At 35.4% G+C, this 22,274-nt stretch overlaps 1 protein-coding gene across 1 annotated transcript in view; it reads left to right on the forward strand.

The window, feature by feature from the left end:
• Window positions 1-22,274, forward strand: part of LOC5566787 (ataxin-2 homolog) — a 176,232-nt gene that overhangs the window by 131,490 nt on the left and 22,468 nt on the right. The window contains exon 7 of the mRNA XM_021839170.1: window positions 21,621-22,093. Within this exon, the coding sequence (XP_021694862.1) occupies window positions 21,621-22,093 (473 nt within the window). The remainder of the gene's footprint in view (window positions 1-21,620; window positions 22,094-22,274) is intronic.

Here is a 22,274-nt window from a genome sequence, read left to right on the forward strand (position 1 = left end):
GTAAAAAATTTGTGCTTCTTCTCTTCAAGATATCTGAGAAGAAGTTCGCGATCTTTAAGAGTTTCCGGCAAAACGCGACAGTCTCCTTTCTTTGCGATTTGGAAGGAAACCTTGATTCCCCTAATGGAGTTCAAGATCTCCTGCCTAAATCCCCCAAATTCGGAACAACTGACCACGATAGGCGGCACTCTTTGCTTCCTCACTTGAATCAAAGAGCCTGGGCTAGAGGCTGCTTCGATTTGGTGTTCGGAAAATTTGTCTAGAGCATCGAACTGATTGCTCATTTCAATACAATTATTCATTTCACCCTTGGAAGAAACTTCGCATTCCGGGGAAGCGTCCTTTCTTCCATTCTTGCCACGTGTAGTGACAGTTTTAAAACCCACTTTTTTGGAAGGAAGTAGTGAATTCAGAGATTCACCCTTCCTTTTGTTAGTTGTTGATACCATGTTTAGTTAATAAACGAGAAAGACGTGACCTTCGAGAGGTTTTTTCCCTAGACGGTGTCCAAGAAGGATTACCACCGCTAGCTTTCGCCAACGGGTCCAACGAAAAATCGAAGGCACGGGTCCAAACAAGGATCGTAAAGGGATCAATAGTAGAAAAAATAGTACTGAAAAGTACTGTTTAAGTAGCACTGAAAAGTACCGTTTTTAATTTTAGCACTGAAAAGTACTGTTTGTGTAGCACTGAAAAGTACTGTTTTATTGCTTTAGGTAGTTTTTAAGAAAACTTCCAAGAGCAGAGAGAATTCGTGTACGCACAGCACAAAGGTACGATGCGCACTGATGATTAGCATTTATTCTTGTTTTCTTTATCGTTCTATCTAGTTCACCACTCTGTCTCTGAAGATTGTTTCTTATCCATTTTGAACTGCATCTATTTTGGGGCCGTCCATGAAGCACGTGGTCGTTTGAGAGGGAGTAGAAGTGGGTGGTTCTATCATAATACCACGATCCATACAAATTTTGGGTCATTCGGGAGAATGGATTGCAGGTAAAAATGTCATTCGGGTATCTGGCGTTCGGGGAAATGATATTCGAGGGAACAATATTCGGGTAAAAATAGACCAAAAGGTTTTCAGTAATAATGGTCACATAAATTTCAGTACATGAAAAAGTATTCAAAAAAGAGTATTTGCTTACCACTACTTGACATGTGTTTTTGCGAATAAGAATTATCCATTCTCCATATATAGGATGTTCTTATTAATTTTACAACTGTCTTATTTGTCTAAAAGCTCCTGAAAGTTGTTATAGTAAATGTAACTTTGGTTTGCGAGTGGAGGCATTCATTATTCTATCGAACGGGCGGCACAAATAGTTGCAACGTATATCGAAATCTTGTAAATACTAGCCCTTAAGAAGGAACAAAACTTTTAAGAACAGCTTATGATGAAAAAAGGGAGCACCACTTGTGAAATATTCCAAACCATGATTCCCTGTAAAACTTAATAATTATAAAATAGCATAATCTCATGCTATAACATCTGTAGAACGATAGTTGCAACGTATATTAAAATCTCGTAAATATTAAATGAATTAGTCCATAGGAAGCTACAAAACTTTGAAGAACAGCTTATGCTGAAAAGAAGGGCGAACCTCTTGTGAAGCCCTTCAAACCATAATACCATTTTACAGAGACAACATATATTAAAAAAAACTACCTTTACTATCCGTCAAACTAAATATCAAATCTTTACTTCAGTAAGCAGTATCTTTCATACATGGTAAAGCAGCTTTTAATGAATTTATTCTATTGTATATTTTCTTCTTTCTAGTTCCACGGTCCCCCAGTATTGAGTGTTGCCTTTTCAATTCATATTTAGAAAACTTCAAATTATGATGTTGATCGTTGAATGCTCGAGAAATCGATATTTTTATAATATGTACCTAGTCCAACAATTAGAATATGGATATTCGAAGCTGGCTCACTAAGTCAACGGTAGATTGTTTCCAAGAGACCCTGTACTTTTTTGAGTATATTAACCAAAATGATCTCACACATTTTTTAAGGCTCTGCAATTGCAAACTTGATTTAAATAAAAAAAAAATAAAAAATAAAAAAAATCTAGGGATGGTCAATTCTGGGGAATGGTACATTCTGGCGAATGGTTTTCTGGCGAATGGTACTTTCTGGCAAATGGTTGTCTGGCATATGGTACTTTCTGGCGAATGTCATTCTGGCGAATAGTTTTCTGGCGAATGGTTTTCTGGCAAATATCGCACAATCTTAATATGATCTTTGCTATTCTTATCCAAATCTCAATAAATCATAAATTTTTGTTTTCAACGGATTTTTTTTAAATTTTGGATTTGATTGAGAACGGTTCATTCGAAATTCAATCTCGTCATCTATTATGTATGACTTTTCAAGTATTTTATACAGATGATTTATTTTACGCAACATTCACGAAGTTAAATTAAAGTAATACTACAATTTCTTGAGTTTTCCGGATATTTTATTTTCCTAATACCAAAATTTCCTATGCTTAGCAATTTCCCCTTACTTTGTACCAAGGACCCCCATCAAGAGCTTTGACCCGGGCCTCCCGATGCCCAAATCCGGCCCTGGATACAATATTATCATTTATTTTACCTTTTTGGCTTAGTCTTTCCTGGCCTCATTTTGTCTCTTTGGCCCAGGGATAGGGTGCGACTCAAAACTCTTTCGGTGCAGCACGCGCTGCTGGGAGACAGCACGTTCAATTTGATAGAGACGTGCTAGTGCAATAAGAATTGTGTTGCACTCATTCTTTTTTGTGTGCTAAAACTCCCATGTGCCGTTGCTGAAAATCTCTCTGAGCATTAGGTAAGGCTCTCTCAAATAACATCACTTTGCTTCGATGATGGAGTACGGATGGACGCCACTCTCAAACGAACCACACAAACGTTTGTTTACTTCAAATCATACATGATTTCGCCTCACACATACTTTGATAATTTCGACGACTTCGGTATACTTTTCGTGTTGATCAGGAGTTTTAACAATTTCCTGAACAAACGATTGCTTTGATTAGATTCAATATATCTGACAAAATTTTCGCGTGATCGTTGTGTTTATTGTCGGTTTTGCTTTTAGGAACTGGGTCGGTGATCAACACGAAAAGTAAATTGTAGTTCGGTCGAACCTGAATCGGGTTGGGGTTGAAACTGTGATTTAGAACGGGTTGCGCCAGTTTCAACGTAGGTTCAAAAACGAATTCGACATATGTTATTGCTGTGTGCGTTTGAAACGCAAATATCAAATGCGGGAAGACCAAACGCGGTAAGATTTTCTTTTACAAGGAAGGCGAAGTCGAGAATTGCTTTTCTACGGAAGTGTCAAGAGTTTTGTTGTTTTTTTTGACGCCGGCTCTTCCGAGGGCAGATTTGTTGTATGAAATTAAAAATAATTTGTCTGGCACAGGGTTCTGAATTTTTGTATCAATGATGCGAAATCTACGATTTATCGCATGTAAGGAGAATGCTTTTTTGCTTCCTCAAGTGAATATCTTTTTTTCGCTCACACTAATTTTCCCTAGAGTTACGATGGAGGATAACCGACAATCATTCCAATCCAGGGATAATTTCTTTATCACTCCATCACCAACTCCTCCTGAGGATTATCACTATGTTATAAAAAATTGTTCTGCCGACGGGATTCGAACCTACAACATAGCTAAAAACGACCGCGATGTGTGAACGCTAACCATGCAATCACATTAACTTAACGAGAGCAGTGGTTAATTTGATGCATAAAAGCGCCTGCTGCTTGTGGCGATGAACACATGAAAAGTTCTACATGGAGAGAAAGAGAAAATAAAATTCTCACAGCTGTGGAGTTGTGCCATGATCAATTTTCGCTTTTTTTAGACGGATAATTTCGCAAGAACGCTTTTCGCTGAAAATTGTTTTGAGGAAGAAATCCATTCTCGTGAGAATGAGTGAAAATTCGGAAGCTTGGTCTGGCACGTAACAAAAAACTTCCTCCCCCCTCCGCATGACTCACCCTACACATAACTCTTTATTTAATTGATGAACGGCCTCTAATAACAAAATAATTTCCGTACATTGTAAGAAATCCTACGTCCTACTTTCAAATTCACGTCGGGCCCGTTCACAAATTTCATAACGCTGAAGGCGGGCTTGGTTGGCCTTAAGATGTTACAGTTCATACAAAATTCGAAAAAGATTCATACAAAATGCGTTACGAGGGGGTGGGTGGGTGTCGAAAATTGCCATTTTTGGCGTTATGAGATTTGTGAATAAACCCTTAAATGATTTTGAAGTGTAGAGCAAGCAAAAAATGATACGACACCGCCGTCAGTCACATTCGTCCTCGATTATGTTTTCAATGCAAAGCACATTGTGCTTTACTCCATGCGTTTCAAAGAGTAGAGCTGGAGCTATCTTTTGTCTCTCACACAGTTGCGGCAATACTCGCACCTTCTTTTGTGTCACTCAACAAAAACAGGAGACGCACGCAAAAGTCGGGTGCAGCACATGCATATTTTGCACCGCTCCGAGTTTTCTGCCATTCTCTGCTTTGGCCTTATTTGGTCTTTTTATCTCTCAAGTCCTTTTCTTCTGGCCTAATATTGCTTTTTTTGAATTATTTTGATCCTGTTTGGATTTATTTGAACTTGTTTGGCCGTTTTGGCAATAAATTGGTTTAATTAGTTTATATTTTATTTGGTAATTTTTATTTTCGTGAAACTTGTTTTTGCCGTTTTGTCCGTTTTTACCATAATTTGGCAGTATTTGACAACATTTGACCGTTTCAGAATTTTATTTTGTATTTTATTGTCTTTTTACCTTATTCTGGTTCTTCGACTTTTTTTTTATTTTACATCATTTTCCTTGTTTGGACTTATTTGGTCTATTTATTTGACCTTTTTCTGCCTTCATATGGTCTTTGTTGGTCTCCTTAGACATTTTTTGAACTTTTGCTGGACTTGTCAAATTCTACAAAACTCAAACTGCAGAAAAACGAGAAACACTGTATAGTATTGTATACTGGTATTCTTGTTTCTAAATAATTCATCAAAATTGTCCATGGTCATGCTTGGTAAATTCACGTGAGAAAATAACTAAATCCCACATATACGGCTTCTCGGTGATCCCAAGAACTCCGTTGGTTTCCGTTCATGTCCAGTATCTCCTCTTTCCGATAGCTAAAAGGTGTATTAGACCCTTTTTGTGTTAGAAAACAAAAACTCACTTTTCAAACCCAAGGTAAGTATCCTTCGCTTGCAAGAAAACGTCGTTAGGCTTCCCAGCTCCCTACCGCATTGTGATAGATTTGCCACCTTTTAGTAAGCTTTAGCTCGTTCCTCCTCCAGTATCCTCCTTCTGTGTCCCCTAAACCCCTCCTTGGATCCCAGCATCGTTAATCCAACACGGCATTTCGTCCCGCAGCCCTTCAAGACCCCAACCCTCGCGGAATCCCGTACCCTGTCCTCGAGCTCGTCCTTTTCCACGCTTACAACCGGCGGCAACAGCTTCGACAGCTTGGATCTGGCCATCTACAATGGAGCTGCCCAATTGGGGGCACTCCACCGGATTACCCGGCCAAGCCAGCACCACCTTCGGCTGCAGCTGATTAGTGGGTCCAGTTCGGCGGCCAGTTACCAACCGAGCTACTACTACGACGACGAGGAGGACAATTCCGACGATAGCTTCTTCGCCTACACGATGAAGAAGGATTCGTCGAAGCTGGCGGCCGTTTCTTCGCTGGCCAATCCGAGAGCTTGAGCTTCCTGGATGTGTTAGAATACGCGTTTCCGCTTTTTGTACATATATGTATGTGTGAGCGTGTGGTGTGCTACTGATGTGTGTACATAATAGGCACTGCTTGGCGTGATGTTGATTCTTATTCGTTTTTGTTCTGTAATTTAGAGTGTATTATAATGTGTATGATCAAGAAGTGAAAATATAATATTGGCCATGCCATATCAAGTGTCCGCAAAACGCCGAATTCATATACCTATCGGACCACCCCTCGGTATTGCAAATTTGACAAAATCCCTTAATTTTCCTTACTTAAGTTCATTTCATCGAAACTATTAGATATAGAGAAAAAAAAACTTCAGGCATGTTTCAAGAAAATCAGTTTGAGGAATTCAATAAAAATGGTGCAATGTTGCCTATATATTTATTTTCAATTTCAAAAATTTAAATTTTTTTTTCATCGAACTAGTTTTTTTAAATTTCCAAAATTTGGATTCTGGGTTCAATTCTCGGTCGGTCTAGGATCTCTTCATAATGGAAATTTCCTTGAATTCCCTGGGCATAGAGTATCATCGTGCCTGGCAAACGATGTACGAATGTGAAAATGGCAACTTTGGCAAATAAAGCTCTAAGTTAATAACGGAAGTGCTCATTGAACACTAAGCTGAGAGCAGGGGTTCTGTCCCAATGAGATTACGTCCTCCAAGAAGAAGGTGTACCTACTCATTAGACATATTTCTGCTGAAAACACTCAACTCTCCAAGGTGTTTAAAGGTAAAAAAAACAGCATTTTGAAGTAAAATAGTAAAGTAAGTTTGAAGTATGTTTTACTGAACTACATAATTAAAAAAAACACACTCGGTCCAGTCTGTTTGAACCAGAGGAATGACGTCCTATTTTTTCACTATGGGATTTGACAGGTTGAGCTGTGCCTTCTTATCGGGAGCATGATTTATACTCCAGTATCGAATTTCACTCACACACGTATATGTTTTGGATGTTTACCTTTCCCTACGAGAGAAAATAGAACAAAACGCATGGAGTGCAACTATATCTGCTAAAGCTCTTAGATGGTATATATATATCTATGATCACCTTGAGACGCTCATATTTTGGAAAATAAGCGTATTTGGCTTGCATTTTCAACAAAATTGATTTCATTTTGCTCGAAGAGTAATGTACAACGTAGTTACATTAATTAACTCATTACGTGTGGTAAAGATCGACAAATTATGGGTGAAATTATGAAAAAAAAAATCCACGTGCTCTTTACCACGCGTAATGAGTTTATTAATATAATAACCATTGCGATTGGATTACCGAACAGCTCAATATAAGCGTCAATTTATATTGGAGTGTTACTGCCTCTCTGTAGTAGTCATGTCATCATTTGAGTGAGAACGACACGTTGATAGCCTTCCCACATCTTTACTCTTCCACAATACAGTTGTTGTGGAAGCGATGTAAGTACGATAGGCAAACAGGGTCTGCGTGATCTGTGGGGATTTGAATTCTAAACTTGTAACCAACTCAGTTATTGGGTCACCAAGTGGCTCGGTAGCTTAGTTGGTAAAGCGCTCGTCTAGCATACAAGAGTCCTGGGTTCAAATCGCAGCCGAGCACGTGAATCTTTTTTCATAATTTCACCCATAATTTGTTCATCTTTACCACGCGTAATGAGATGAACCATGCGGATTGGATTACCGAACAGCTCAATATAAGCGTCAATTTAAGGTGAAGCGGCGTGTAAGTCAAAGAATCATTAGAATCATCATTGATGTAATAGTAGTAGTGTCGCCTTTCCATGTATATTTTCAAAACAAACCAACAAAAAATATAACATTTGTGTTAAGCATATTTTTATGTAAACACATGGGAAATTTAGTAGATTGACGAGTATTGGAAATCAAAATCAACTCTTCAATCGTACATATCAAAAGAAAACATTACAATTTAATGAAGGGCAACGAAATTTCTCAGTTTTTAATTGGATTTATCTCATATTTTTGTTATGCATCGGTACGGTTTATGTTTGCAAGAGATGACGGTGTTGCCAGGTGATTGGTGACAGATTTTTCTAGCAATTTTTATATGCTTGTTTTCGGAACATTTGCTGCATATCATAAAAACTTATCATTTTGCAAATAGTTTTCCATCACAAGATCACTGATTTAATAAAATTTTAGTGATTTTTGTGATCAATTCACATTAAATGCTATGATTTTACAGATAGCAACTCTGACATCACTGCGCTCAACGAACGCGATGATTGTGCACACACGATAGATGCGTTCCGACGCATCCCGACGCATCGCACTGTGAAGCTTTTCAATTTTTTTGGGTGGTCCAAATTGATAAACTATTGGTATGATTTTATGCTTCGTAGAGATGGTTTTTGTAATTTGAGAGAATCGAAAAACAAACAACGTATGAATTTCAAGTTTCTATGCTTTGCCCAACCTATCCGCACTGAAAATTAATACAACAGAAAAAAAGTTGGATATTTTAGACTATAAACACAGGCATGTCTCAGTGTGCGGTGGCGGCGTCGATTCGCAGCAAGTGAAAACCACCGCCATAATAGTTTTGAGTGTTGCGGTTGATAAAACTTTATAAATATTTGATTCCCGTTTGAAATGTGTTCCTTTAAGGGAAGTAAATAAAAGATTTGTTTAGTGGAAGTGTAGTGAACGCAATATGAAATCCAAAACACAAATGTTTGCTGCAGAATTACAATGGAAAAGGTAAGCACCTTCTATTTACAAGTGTAGTTGTGTGAGGCAATGAAATGCGGCATAAAATCGGAGATTTTTTTGAGAATATAAATCTCATGTATATTGTCGCTAAATTGATAATGCTGTACCTGAAAGTGTTGATTAAATATTGAAATACCACCTGAAGCATTTTTCTTCGCATAAATTATCCATTAAATCAGGTGATAAGCAGTTATATTTCATCGATGTTGCAAATACCAATACTATCATAACAATATGTTAATGATTTTGGAAGAAGCCATTTTGTGATGACGCACCAAAAGGCCTTAACGTAGTTACAACTTTTTAAATGATTAAATTTTTTTATTTGGTATAATTGGTGGCAGTCTTTACCCCATCAACAATGGTCGGTTTTACTCCGCTCACGCAATTTTCACAACTAGGGCCTTATTTCAAAGCTAAATATTTACAATTCGTATTCCACTTCACTGAACCATATTTAACATTCTGTTATGTTTATACGAAAAATTCCCTTACGAAATCCTTAAGTGAGCATCTGCCAAATTTAGATCATATTCATTATCGACGAGCAGAAGTTTTGTTTTTGATATTTGTTATGAAAAACATGATGTTAATGTCGCCCTAAATGCTTCGGAATGACAAAAATCTTATGTTTAAGCAAAGTGCTTAGTGAACTTTCAAGAGAACCGCAATTTTCATGCCAAACTGATGGTCGTCCGTCTTGCCCTACTCGACGAAGTCGAGTCTAGTACACGAATATGGAGACGGCCTTACGTGTATCTGCCAAAGGATACCAACTCTAGTGAAAATGAATGGTATACTACTAAAATCGGCTTTCATTTACTTATAGATATTCTACAGCAGCTCGAAGGTTTATTATATTCTGGGCTATTAAAGAATTTCACAAGCATTAGAAGTTGAAAAAAGGCAGCAGTGTAGCCAATTCACCATTTTTCACAAAATATTCTTAACCCCTCTACCGGCAGTTGGTTGGTTTGACTTTATTAACGAGATTTTTAGCCCTGGGCTAGTTCATCTCGGGACCAACGGCTTTACTTCCCTTCCGAAGGAAGTCGTCACTATAACTTTTTACGTCATAAGTGACTATGTCGGGGATGGGATCTACCGGCAGTATAATTTTTAAAACCACAAAAAATATGAATTCCGATAACTTTTTTGTTTTTTTTTTTTAATATTTTTTCACAAGTTCTCAAAAACTTTTCTATTTTTGGAATTTTTGATGATATTCCGAAATTTCTTGGAGGACGACATTCCCTATATAAAACTCCTTTGATTGCCATTTAGGCTTTTAGTCAATTTACCAAAAGAATATTAGGTATTAAGCAGTTTTTCAAATAACGATAAAGATGGGAAGCAAATTGCAAATTTAAGTTTTTTTTGAAGTTTTCAAGATTTTTATACGGCTAGAGCGGAACCAAATACATACATGTTAATTACTCAAAAACGATGGCACCAATTTGCTTCATTTCTCACCTAACTTGTGATCTCGCCCTGAATACCATTGGTAACCTAGTGTTTATCACGTTATTTTTAAGCAAATAAAAGGGCCACGATAAAAATTATCGCCATTGAGAGATATAGGAGGATCTTCTCTTCATCGTAGCATTATCTATTCGTTCGCTCAGTAACAACAAGCTACACACTTAATTACCAATGTCGTTTAGGGCGAGACCATAAGTTAAACGAGATTTTTTTCACAACATACTTTCATCAAACTAAGCGAGTAACCGAATATGAAAAAAAAATCTGTAGCCTGAGATAGTAACGTGGATTATTGCGCAAGCCTCCCATGGATTTTTTCTGAATTGCGTCTGAAACAAACTAAAATATTGAGCTGTTCCAATCACACCTGAGCACGTGGATTATTTTTTTAAATTTTTAATGAGTTAGTTTATTTAAAATAGAGGAGTTTTTGAGAATTTATGAAAAAATAAAGAATAAAGTAAGAATATCTGAAAACAAAAAAGCTATAGTGATTTGAATATTATCGTGTTATAAAAAAAATGCTGCTAGTAAAGGGATTAAAATATCATTCTTTGCAAATCAGCCGTTATTTATTTATTTATTTATTTATTTTTAACTTTTAATTTAGAAAGAGGGAAAAAACCCCTTTGAGTGATTTTATTTTAAAATCTTCCTCAAAAGGGCGCAAAACCTCTTTATCTTTTCAAATACGTTATAAAAAGAAAAATAACTTAATACTAAAGGCCCATCCGGAAAGGATCCATTGCATAGCCGAAGTCGTCAGATAATGGATGCAAATCCCCATTGTGGTAGGGAATGAGGTAACAAATAAACTAATCAATCTGAAAGTAAAAATAAACAAACATATACAAAAAAGAGAGTATCAAACATGATAAGAGATTTCATTTAAAAATTCAAATATATTTTTCATTATCAGAAAACATTTCTGAGCCAAAACATCTCTTACTGAATTTGGAATTTCATATCCCAAATTTATTATTTTATTGAAAAGTTTGTTTCTAGGTAAAACGTAACGAGAGCATTTTAATACAATGTGATCAATATCTTCATAAAATCTACCACATTCACAAAGATTGGAATCATTTAAATTCATGCGATATAGATAACAATTGCAAATGTAATGATTGGACATTAATCTGGAAAACGAACATATGAAATTACGTTCAACAGATAATTTTTTAAACCAAGGAATTGTACTAACTTTAGGACAAATGGAATAATGATATCTTCCTTGATTACTTGTATCCCATGAAGTTTGCCAATTTTTGAAAGAATCTTTTTTCAATTTAGAAAAATATTCAGAAGGGTAAATAACACGTTTATATGTTGTACCACGTAAAACACCTAATTTTGCCAAACAATCAGCTTGTTCATTGCCGTGTATATTGCAATGAGCTGGAACCCAAACTAATTTAATTAAAAATCCCTTGGAATGTAATTCATGTAAAATTTCTTTTAACATTAATATAATATAATGTGTTTTGAAATAAAAATTAATAGAACTCAAAGCACGAAGACAACTTAAACTATCAGAACATATTATGTATATATTGGGAGTGCAAGATTTGATCAAATTGCATGCAAAATATAAAGCAGTTAATTCAGCTATGAATATAGAGCTAGGGAATTCTAACTTGAAAAAATGAGCCAATTCTATATTAAATACGCCAAACCCTGCTGTACTATCAATAAGAGAACCATCAGTGAAATAAAGTTGTTCAGGTTTAATGCCAATGAATTTCCGATTAAATAAAATACTAGCAACATGAGAATGCAATTGATGAGGTACATATTTCAATTCTTCATATAAAGTTAAATCAATACATGGGCGAAATGTATGAACATTTATGCTGTATTTATAAAAACTATTATTAACTGTAATTATATTTTCAGCATTACAATATATAAAGGAACTTAAGAGTCTACAAGTAGGATTGATCTCAAATAAAGAATTCAATATATTAATTATAGGATGATTATTCGAAAAACATTGTATTAAAAAATTACAATTAAGTTCATGAAATCTGTTTCTAAGTGGCACTATACCTGCCAAAACTTCTACAGATTTTGTATGAGTAGAGTTTAATAATTTTAAACAAATTCTTAAACTACGATATTGGATTTTTTCAAGTTTAGAAAATTGTGTTTGAATAGAACTTGAAAAAGTGAAACAACCATATTCCATTACCGAACGAATTGTTGTTTTATAAAGTGTAATTAAATCATTAGGGTGAGCACCCCACCAAGTGCCTGTAATCGTACGAAGGAAATTGATTCGTTTGAAACAAATTTTTTGAATATATCTGATATGATTATTCCAATTTAATTTTGAGTCAAACCATATACCAAGATATTTATAATCAAATACTTGTTCAATTTGATAGTTATTAAGAAATAAGGTAATATCAATAGGAGAATGTTTTCGAGAAAATAAAATAAATTTAGTTTTTTCTACGGAAAAAGTAAATCCATTTTGATGAGCCCACATACCAATGTTATCTAAAGAACATTGCATAAAATGTTGAATAACTTCTCTACTCTTTCCACTAACAGAAATCACCTTATCGTCAGCAAATTGGATAAAATAACATCCATTTGGAATTATAAAAGCAATATCTCTTGTAAATAAATTATACAAAAAGGGACTCAAACAAGAACCTTGAGGAAGTCCAAAATAACTATAACGTATCATTCGAGAAGTACCATCATGAAAAAAATGCATGATTTTAAACGAAAATAAATTGCATAAAAAGTTGGAAATAAATGGTGGAATCTTACAATCATTCATTTTTTTGAATAGCAAATCTATGAGAACTGAATCATATGCACCAGAAACATCAAGGAACGTAGAAACTACATCCTGCTTTCTATTGAACGAAAGTTCAATTTGTGAAGCTAAAAGAGAAATACAATCACGAGATCCACGACATTTTCTAAAACCATATTGAGATATTGGAAAAATATTATTTTTTTCAGCCCATAGTTCCAGCCGATTCAGAATCATTCTTTCCATCAATTTACGAAGACATGATAATAAACTAATTGGTCTTCTACTATCAATTAATGAAGGATTTTTACCAGGTTTAATTATATTAACTACTTTAATGAAGCGCCATTCAGTAGGAAAAATATTCTGGGAAATGAATGAGTTAAATAAAGAAAGTAATTGTAATATGCCTTCTAGAGGTAAATTTTTTAATACAATAAATTTAATGTTATCGATACCAGGAGCGGTATTTTTGGTTAATGATAAAGCTAAATCCATTTCTTCAATTGAAAATTCATTGCAAAGCTCTGGAAAATAATTATGAGATTGTATGTTTTTGAAAGGAATATTGGGGGGTACAAAATCAGGACAAATTTTAGAAGCAAATTGACTGATCCAATCTTCCGAATATTCTGAAATGTTTGGTGCCGAAGCATCATAATTTCTCAAATTACGTGCAACAGTCCATAATGTAGATAAAGATGTCTGAGAATCAAGATTTGCGATGAAATTCCTCCAGTAATTTCGTTTTTTATATTTAATAGTTCTAGTAAATTGTGCCTCGGCTTTACAATATAAAAAGTAATGTTCTCTAGAACCTGAACGTCGAAAAGTTTTAAAACAGTTAGATTTATGTTTTAAAGCTATACTACAATCGTTGTCCCACCAAAAAGATGGATGGTTGGTTTGACTTTATTAACGAGATTTTTAGCCCTAGGCTAGTTCATCTCGGGAGTCAAAAAGATGGATTATTTATTATACGTGGACTAAAATTTTTTTTCTTAAGTTGAGCTTTACGTAAACATTCAATCAATAATCTAGAAAATTGTTTATAATTATTAATTGGAGAAAGTGAGTTATCGTAACTGATTAGAGCAAAAGAAATTAAATCAGATAATTTGGACCAGTCAACATTTTTTGTCAAATCAGGAACTTGAAATTCATTTGAAAATTTATCACGAATTGGATTTTGGACTTCAATTATTAAAGGTAGATGATCACTTCCATTTGGATCATCAATAGTATTCCAAGAAGTTTTAATGGATAAATTGTTTGAACATAAAGATAAATCGATACATGAATGACAGGCGGGAGGAACAGCAATCCTGGTAAAAGATCCATCATTAAGAATATTGAGATTTAATTCATCAATTAAATCCATGATCAAAGATCCCCTACCATCAGTTTTGTCACTACCCCATGCCAAATTATGTGAATTTAAATCACCTGGTATGTAAAATGGAGAAGGAATATTATTTAAAATTGATTTGATATCATTTAAAGAAAAACGTACATTAGGAGGTATATACATACAAATAATAGAAAATTGAAAACCATTATGTTTTACAAAAATTGCAACACATTCAATTTGCGAATCAGTAACTAAATTTAAAGACTTAAACTCAATGTTTTTTCGAATTCCAATCAAAACACCTCCATAAGAAATATTACGATCCTTTCGAATAATATTAAATGACGGAATTCGGAAAGATTTGGAATCCTCTAACCAAGTTTCATTCAAACAAAAAATATCAAAATTGAAATTTGCTATCATTGCTTTTAATCTGTCAAATTTTGGAATTATACTACGACAATTCCATTGTAAAATTTTCAATTTATTGGAATTTAACATAGCCATTACAAGGCAAAAAGGGAACTGATGAGGGGTCCAAACGAATTTAATTTTTCAAGTATAGATGCTAAAAATGGTAGAAATTTTTTAATAATATTTTTCCAAAAATCACTCAATCCTAAGAATTCTAATATATCTTCCAGAATGCTCAAAATAGAATTTTCATTTTTGTTGTTCATGTTTTGAGAATTGTTTGAGTCATCATTAATTTTCTGAAAACCAGGAATATTTTGATGTGGCTTAGGATTATTTAAAGGAGGAAAATCAGTATCAAAAGATGTTGAAGGCTGTGGATTAGAAATATCAACATGATTTTTATTGGATTTATAAATTCTTTTTCTTTTACTAGGAGGTTTATAAATAAAACTATTTTCTTCATGATTCAAATTATCATTATCATTATCGGATAAATGTTCAAAAATATTAGTAGGATTTGAATTATCAGATGATTTGATGACTTCAGAATAGGATAACTTATTTTTATTTTTAATTGATTGATTATATCTTTGTTGATGAGCAATGTGAACTGAACATTCTTTTAAAGAATTGTGTTTTCCTTTACAATAAACACAAACATCAGATATTTTTTTACAATTTATAGAAGAATGAAAATCACCACATTTCGAGCATTTTGGTTTATTAGAACAAAAATTCGAAGTATGTCCAAAAAGAAGGCATCGATTACAATGCATAATTTTTGGATAATAAAGCCTAACATGAAATTTGACATTGTCAATCATAACATAATCAGGTAATACAGAACCTTCAAATGTTATTTTAATACAATTGGAATTGGTATAAATAGAGTCTTTATCAGTAAAAGTCAATTTAGATAGACGATTACTATCCAAAATTTTAACAGATGGAATAGCTTTATTTTTAAAACAACCTAATCCATAATTCAAAATATCCTCACAATTTAAGTCCTCATCATACATTACACCATTAATTTCACAAGAATCGCTTGGTGCATAAACTCGATATAAATTGAAAAATAATTTTGATTCTAATAAAGAATTGGCATCTTCACGAGATCCAAAAATAACTCTCAATTTGTCAAGAGAATTTTTTTTTAATTTCCTTGACAGATTTATATGTTTTATAAATTTCAGAAGAAATCAATAAAATATTTATCGGTTTATCCTTCTTACGGAAATAAACAACGAATGGGCCCAAAAATGTTGAGGGATATGTTTTGACTCGAAATGATTTTTCTGTAGAACATGATTCCTTTAGAATTATATTCTCTGTAGAATTGTCTCCATCCCCGTCAGTCTCCATGATAGGAAAAAGACGGGGTTGAATAATAACTTAATAATGAATCAAAAAGAAAAAAAATATAAATTATACTTAACGAACGCCAATCTTGAATATTAAACGAGTGGCCAAAAAATTCCACCAGCAGAAACAGGAAAAACTTCCGTCTTGATCGCTAAAGAACGATTCCTCCACTTCTACTTCTTATTTGATCGATACACCCAACAATCCACTGGTCGGTTGACAAAATTTTTCCGCCTCTCCAACAAATATTTCAGTCTCGATGACTTCTCTTCCTTGTCTCTTCTACTATCTTCTCTCAATCACTTCTCTTGTACACGATGCAGAAGTATTCGTAGTTCAATTTCACAATCCTCGTAGCAGTTTCACACCTGAAAAAAACAGGAAATATGACAAGCGCAGAGAAAAAATCCTCCGACCCGTTCAAGGCCTACTTACCAGATAAAAAAAAAATCAGCCGTTATTTTACCCTTATACCAGGAGCAAAAAAACTATTTTTACCACAAATATATTTAATTTGCAATATCTTTTTTTGTTTTTCGATATTTTTTACAACTCTTCTAGTTTTTGAATCTGCCTTGATATTGATCATTGGTCATCTGGATCCGGTGATATTCGATTCCAAAACTCCTTGGGGGACCGTCGCGTAGCCATTGCTTACGTAAAAGTAATAAGGGTAAAACCGACAGCCTTGGGTTTTTAATGTTTTGAGCAGGGCTTTCCTTAGCCGAGTGGTTAGAGTCCGCGGCTACAAAGCAAAGCCATGCTGAAGGTGTCTGGGTTCGATTCCCGGTCGGTCCAGGATCTTTTCGTAATGGAAATTTCCTTGACTTCCCTGGGCATAGAGTATCATCGTACCTGTCATATCGTGTGAAAATGCGAAATAACAACTTTAGTGAAGAAAGCTCTCAGTTAATAACTATGGAAGTGCTCTTAGAACACTACGCTGAGTAGCCGGCTCTGTCCCAGTGAAGAAGAATAAGAAGAAGAAGCGGATTTTCATGCAATCTCCACCACACGCTATCTTTACTTATCAAATGTTGTGTTTCAAATAACATAACAATTGACACTATCAATAAACTGCCAAAATAAACAACAAATACAGTAATTATATCACGGACCCAAAAAAATTTGGCGTGATATATCGAAGCGTGATATAATGAAAATGTATTTTTCTGCCATACAATTCTCATCAAAATTTGAGCCTTGTATTGCAAAAATAAGGCTAATGAAATGAAATGCACGTTAGACATGGGCCAAATGAATATACATATGTTGATTGATTGGGGTTGTTTTTCAATGTAAAATGTATGAATTTCATATAATTATTGTGGCGTGATAAAATCGAACAGAAAACCGTGCTAAAATCGAGAGTGATAATGAAGCGTTATCAAAACGAGCAGTGATAAAATCGAGAAACTACTGTCACAGTACGAACGAAACCTGTAAAATTATAGCGAGTTGAATGTAACAAAAGGACTCCATCATATATGATAGATATTTATGTGCGTTCTTAAAATTACACTGCTGCTGGTTTGAAAAGCAAACTATAATATATATGAAAAAATCTAAACTGGATTTGAACTCGTGACCTCTGGATCGATAGTTGCACACCCGAGCTCTCTCGGCTGTCTCACCACCTTGGTAAGTGGCTGACGAAAGTTGAACACGTTCTGCGTAAAATGAGTGTATCGCTGAATCGCTTCCACGGTTAGCGGTTTCATCGAGAAGTGATTGAAAGAGCAGTCAACAATGCGGAGCATTCTCTCGGTCGCATGATTGCTGAGCGTGACTGGGTTTGTTTTGTGGCAGATTCATGTAAATTTCTAGCGGATTTAACTGAAATATAGTTGGAAGGGCCCTGATTGGTTGACAGATGGTCATTTTTGTTTCAGCTGTTGGCTAACGCTTATACACACTTGGAAAAAATCCTGTAATTTTGCGTCACAAAAGCCCGACATATTAAAGCGAGCAAAATGACACAAAATTACGTCTTCTGCTATTTCTGCGTCAGGTCTTATGAGCCAAAATTGTAATTTTACTAGTAAACAATCCGCATGTTGTAATTTTGAAATATGACGTAACTATGTATTAACATAACCTCAACCATTGGAAGTAATACTTCTCACATTATTTTCTTATTCTCTTTAGCAGCTATTAGAACAAATAACATCATAGTACATGTATATGACATAAATATTTATTATTCACATGTTTAAACTACAAGACAATTCAAATTTCATACAACATACATCAGACCACTTTACCGTTCTACATCACAACGCACTATGGATCCGATGCGATGGGGTGAACAATTGCACTGCACATAGCTACACGCTTCCGAAGATGGCAAATCACTTTAAAAACTCCCCGTATTCTTCAGATTATCTCAGCAGCTGAAGATGTGAAGGAACGTTGAAATACAAAACAATTATTATTCGAAAACAACACTTCTAGCTTTCTTTCAATGCCGTTTGACGTTTCTCCAACATGACCCTCTTCAATTGAGTTACCATTCGTGTAATTTTCAGTTACTTATAACTTAAAACCAGGTCAGATGACGGAATTTTGAAAGTTATTTCTCAGAGAAATTTTAAAATTACTGGTTTTTGTGTTAATGTCATCGATGATTTACAAATCAATCACATTTTGATTTACGGCACGAATAATTACGGCAACTTCAACGTTTATGTCAACTTGAAAAATGATATATTTTTAGTGTGTAATTTTCAAATGCCTGCCACAATTTTCCGTCGATGTCCAAATTGCGTGCTGCTTAATATTCACAAATTTTTGCTGTACAGTTTGGAATCATTTCCTAAGATTGCACTGAAACTTCAAAGGCACAAATTTCGCGAAGAAAGCATCCAACAACAGTGAACTTTTTATTTTGGATTTGTGCACTAGCAGAAAGCTTAAAGAAAGATGATCAGAAACGTTTGCCAACTATTTCGCCAGTTTAGTGCCATTGTAAAACACGTCTATGTCACGAGCAAAATACTTTACTATCGGACCAAAGCCAATCTTCAATAGAATACAGGTTTTACACGCGATTTCACCTTGCCAATCGACACGGCAGATCCGCGTTGGAAAGAATGTGGATCAAACGTATGGATTATTTTCAGTGTGGCATTGTCACAGAGTGTAAGGTGTATCATTAACACTCAAAATAATCCACACGTCAAGGCTACGTGAAAATTCACGTAGATCCTTAGAAATGAACTTTTCCTCAATTTACCTGCCAACGGTAGAAATCATCTAACCGTTGGTAAGGATGAAATGAGGCTTTAGTAGTATTTACTGTTGATGAACATCACTCCTACGTGAAAATCACGTACCCCACTTAGATTCATTTCGATAGCTAGTTCATTCTGTGTTTTGGTTTGATATTTGACATTTAAACCACGTGCATTGTTTGTTGTGCTCGAAATGGTGAAGATGAGGTTGTTCTTAAAGGAATTTTCGATTTCAAAGTGTGGAAGCGAAGAAATCTAAATTGTCAATCAAATCAACTATAAATTTTTGGCCCGAAGAATGTTTACGGCACTTGATTGTTTTTTTCCATTCTACTCAAAGCGTGAATGAGAATTAGATTCCGCTGGTGAAACGGAGCTGGTGGTCCAGTTTTTGAAAAAAAAGTGTCTATAGCTGAAATAAGTCGATTTATTCTGCACACGGTCTGCTGGGCAGTGCTTCGTTGAAGTCCAAGCAGAAAAATCGTTTATTGTTCGTCGTCGACGAAGTTTTTTTCCGTTTTAGTTTTGGTGAGCTCGTTTCATGCTTTTATTTTAAATTATACAATATATTATGAAACGTATTTTAATGGTGGAAATGTTACTTAAATGAATTGAACAAAATATGAACATGCTGGTTTGCTAGTCACAAGAAAAGTAATCGCCTATCTCGATGCTATCAGAAATGGTCAAGAAAATCGCATTTCTTTGATCGCAGTACGCAGTTGAGCAGAAATGTCACTCCAAAAGAGGCTCACTGTAGAAAATTTCTTGAACCATTCAGTTAAGGTGAAGCAGCTTGGAATCAACTTCTAAGATTGCAATGAATCTTCAAAGGCACAAATCTCGCGAAGCAATCATCCGACAACAGTGAACTTTTTATTTTGGCTTTGTGCACTAGCAGAAAGCTTAAAATAAGAAGATCAGAATCGTTTGCCAAGTATTTCTCCAGTTTAGTGCCTTCAAAAACGTGAGTAGGGGCACAAGTCGGCCATTGTGACGGCCATCTTTGGATTCCGAGATGTGTCACCTTAAGAAATTTCTTTAATTTTCTTGAGCTAAACAACATACTTACCTTAAGTGTCGTCATAAACTCTTCTACATTAACATTTAAAACCTTATACCTTCTTTTACTTGATGTTTATCATTATAAAAAATAACACTTAAATGGTTCGACGCTAAAAGTATCGATTCACCGTATGTTCACATTGTCTTTTGAGTACTGATAGATGACTTTTTGAACTGAGACTGCATGAATCGCATCATTTCCCAAGGTTCTTTGATCCTGATCATGCAGCTATGATCCCTCCCCACTAATAAAACTCCTTCCCATGACAACCATGGAAACGCAGAGGTACACGCTATGTAACCAACAGATTATGCAAATTGAATGTACCTCGGTTTTTTTCCGCTAGAGTTTAGTAATTAGGTTATATATTCATAATCTGAAGGTTTTAAAATATTCCATCGGCGAAATTTTGATTTTTTACGCTTTTTAGCTATTTTTCCATATACAGCCTATGAAAATCAATAAAAATCACGTTTTCCTACACATTTCGGACCATACAAAATATATGAGAAAAATTTCACCGATAGAATATTTTGAAACCTTCCGATTATGAAACTATAGACCAAATACTGATATCTAGCGGGAAAAAACCGAGGAACATTCGATCTTCATAATCTGCTGGTTTAGACATAGCGTGAGGTGATCTCGGTCTCTAGTAACAATGGATGTCGCACTAACATTCCTTCCCTTTCCCCGATGATCGTAAGGACGTGGCCGGCGCCGTTATCGACTTTTTAATGTTTGGAGTTCTCGAAAGTGTACATCGAAGATGCAATGCTACTTCCGAGCTACATCTCTTGGTTCCTTGTGCAACTTCGATTATTCTGTTCAATCACGGAGTAGCAACTACGAATTGTACGGTCATCATTGCTTATGCTTATGCTTTAGCTTTTGTTGTAGTGATTTTATTATTTTGTCACTCATTTTTTAAACCCTTAATGCAAATTTATCCATAATAATGATCTTATTAAAAATCCGTTGTAAGGTTTTGAAGTTTACATGTAAACTTCGAAACCTGTCAACAGTAAAATTACTCAGGCTGGAATGGCCTAGAACTTTACCATTTCTAATGAGCAAAAAATATGGTTTAAATGAAGGGTCATAACATAAAATACTGCAACAAACTATGAAATTTTAGAAAAGAAACCAAAAAATCAGCGAGATAAACTTGCTGAGCTGGTCTTATAGTTTTGTCCGTAACTGTAAATTTAAAAAGAAAAGAAAAGTAAAATTTTGCGTTTTTTGCCAAATTTGCAATCACGAGGGGTGGTCCTATGAACTGAGGGTTGATCCGCAAGGCATAACAATTTAGCTTTCTTCATGTTTCAAGTGAACGACCCAAATTGAAATCGGCGATGGTCGATTACACGTGCTGTGGACGCTTGGCGTGACATGACCCATATGCTTCCAATTTGAGAATGGTGCCACGTGGCGAACGGTAACTAACCACATTTCCAAATCGTCCACAGCTTTCACCGGGACGGGAATGTTCCGACATCGACATGGAACCGCAGGCATCGCAGAGTCGGGATTGCGAACCGACACCCCCGTTGCAGCGGCATGGTTCCAAGAGCAACTTTTTCCTACCACCAATCGATGGTAACGGAGGGCTGAATATGAACGGAGGCGGCCAAATGATGCAAGGTGGAAACGGCGGAGGCGATTCGCCGCGGCACATACGAATGTATCACCCACGGCATAGTCCCCATCCCCGGCAGCGCGGCCTAGATCCGTCACGGAGCTTCACGCCGGAAGGTTTGTCGCCGGATCAGCCACCGCCGTTGATCACGATCCAGCAACAGCAGCAGCAGCTGCAACAACAACAGCAACAGCAAAACCAGCAGGGTATTCCGCGGGGAGCGTCCGCGACGCCCACCATGCAGCAAAGAATCAAGGCACTCGGCGTAGCGACACCGTTGGCAATGTCTAGTCCCGTTCGGAGGTAAGTGTCCGTTAATTCTAGTATTTTCGTTATCGAGCATTTACCTGGTTAAGATACATTTTCAAGCATTCTTTTATAAAAAAAAATCATTTTCGAGACCGCAAACAAAGAGCTTCATTCTCGTTGATTTGATTTTGTCAAGAACATTCCACACCTACTTCAAAGGTTTCGACTAACAATT

Source organism: Aedes aegypti, chromosome 1 (assembly GCF_002204515.2).
Source record: "Aedes aegypti strain LVP_AGWG chromosome 1, AaegL5.0 Primary Assembly, whole genome shotgun sequence".
Lineage (NCBI taxonomy): Eukaryota > Metazoa > Arthropoda > Insecta > Diptera > Culicidae > Aedes > Aedes aegypti.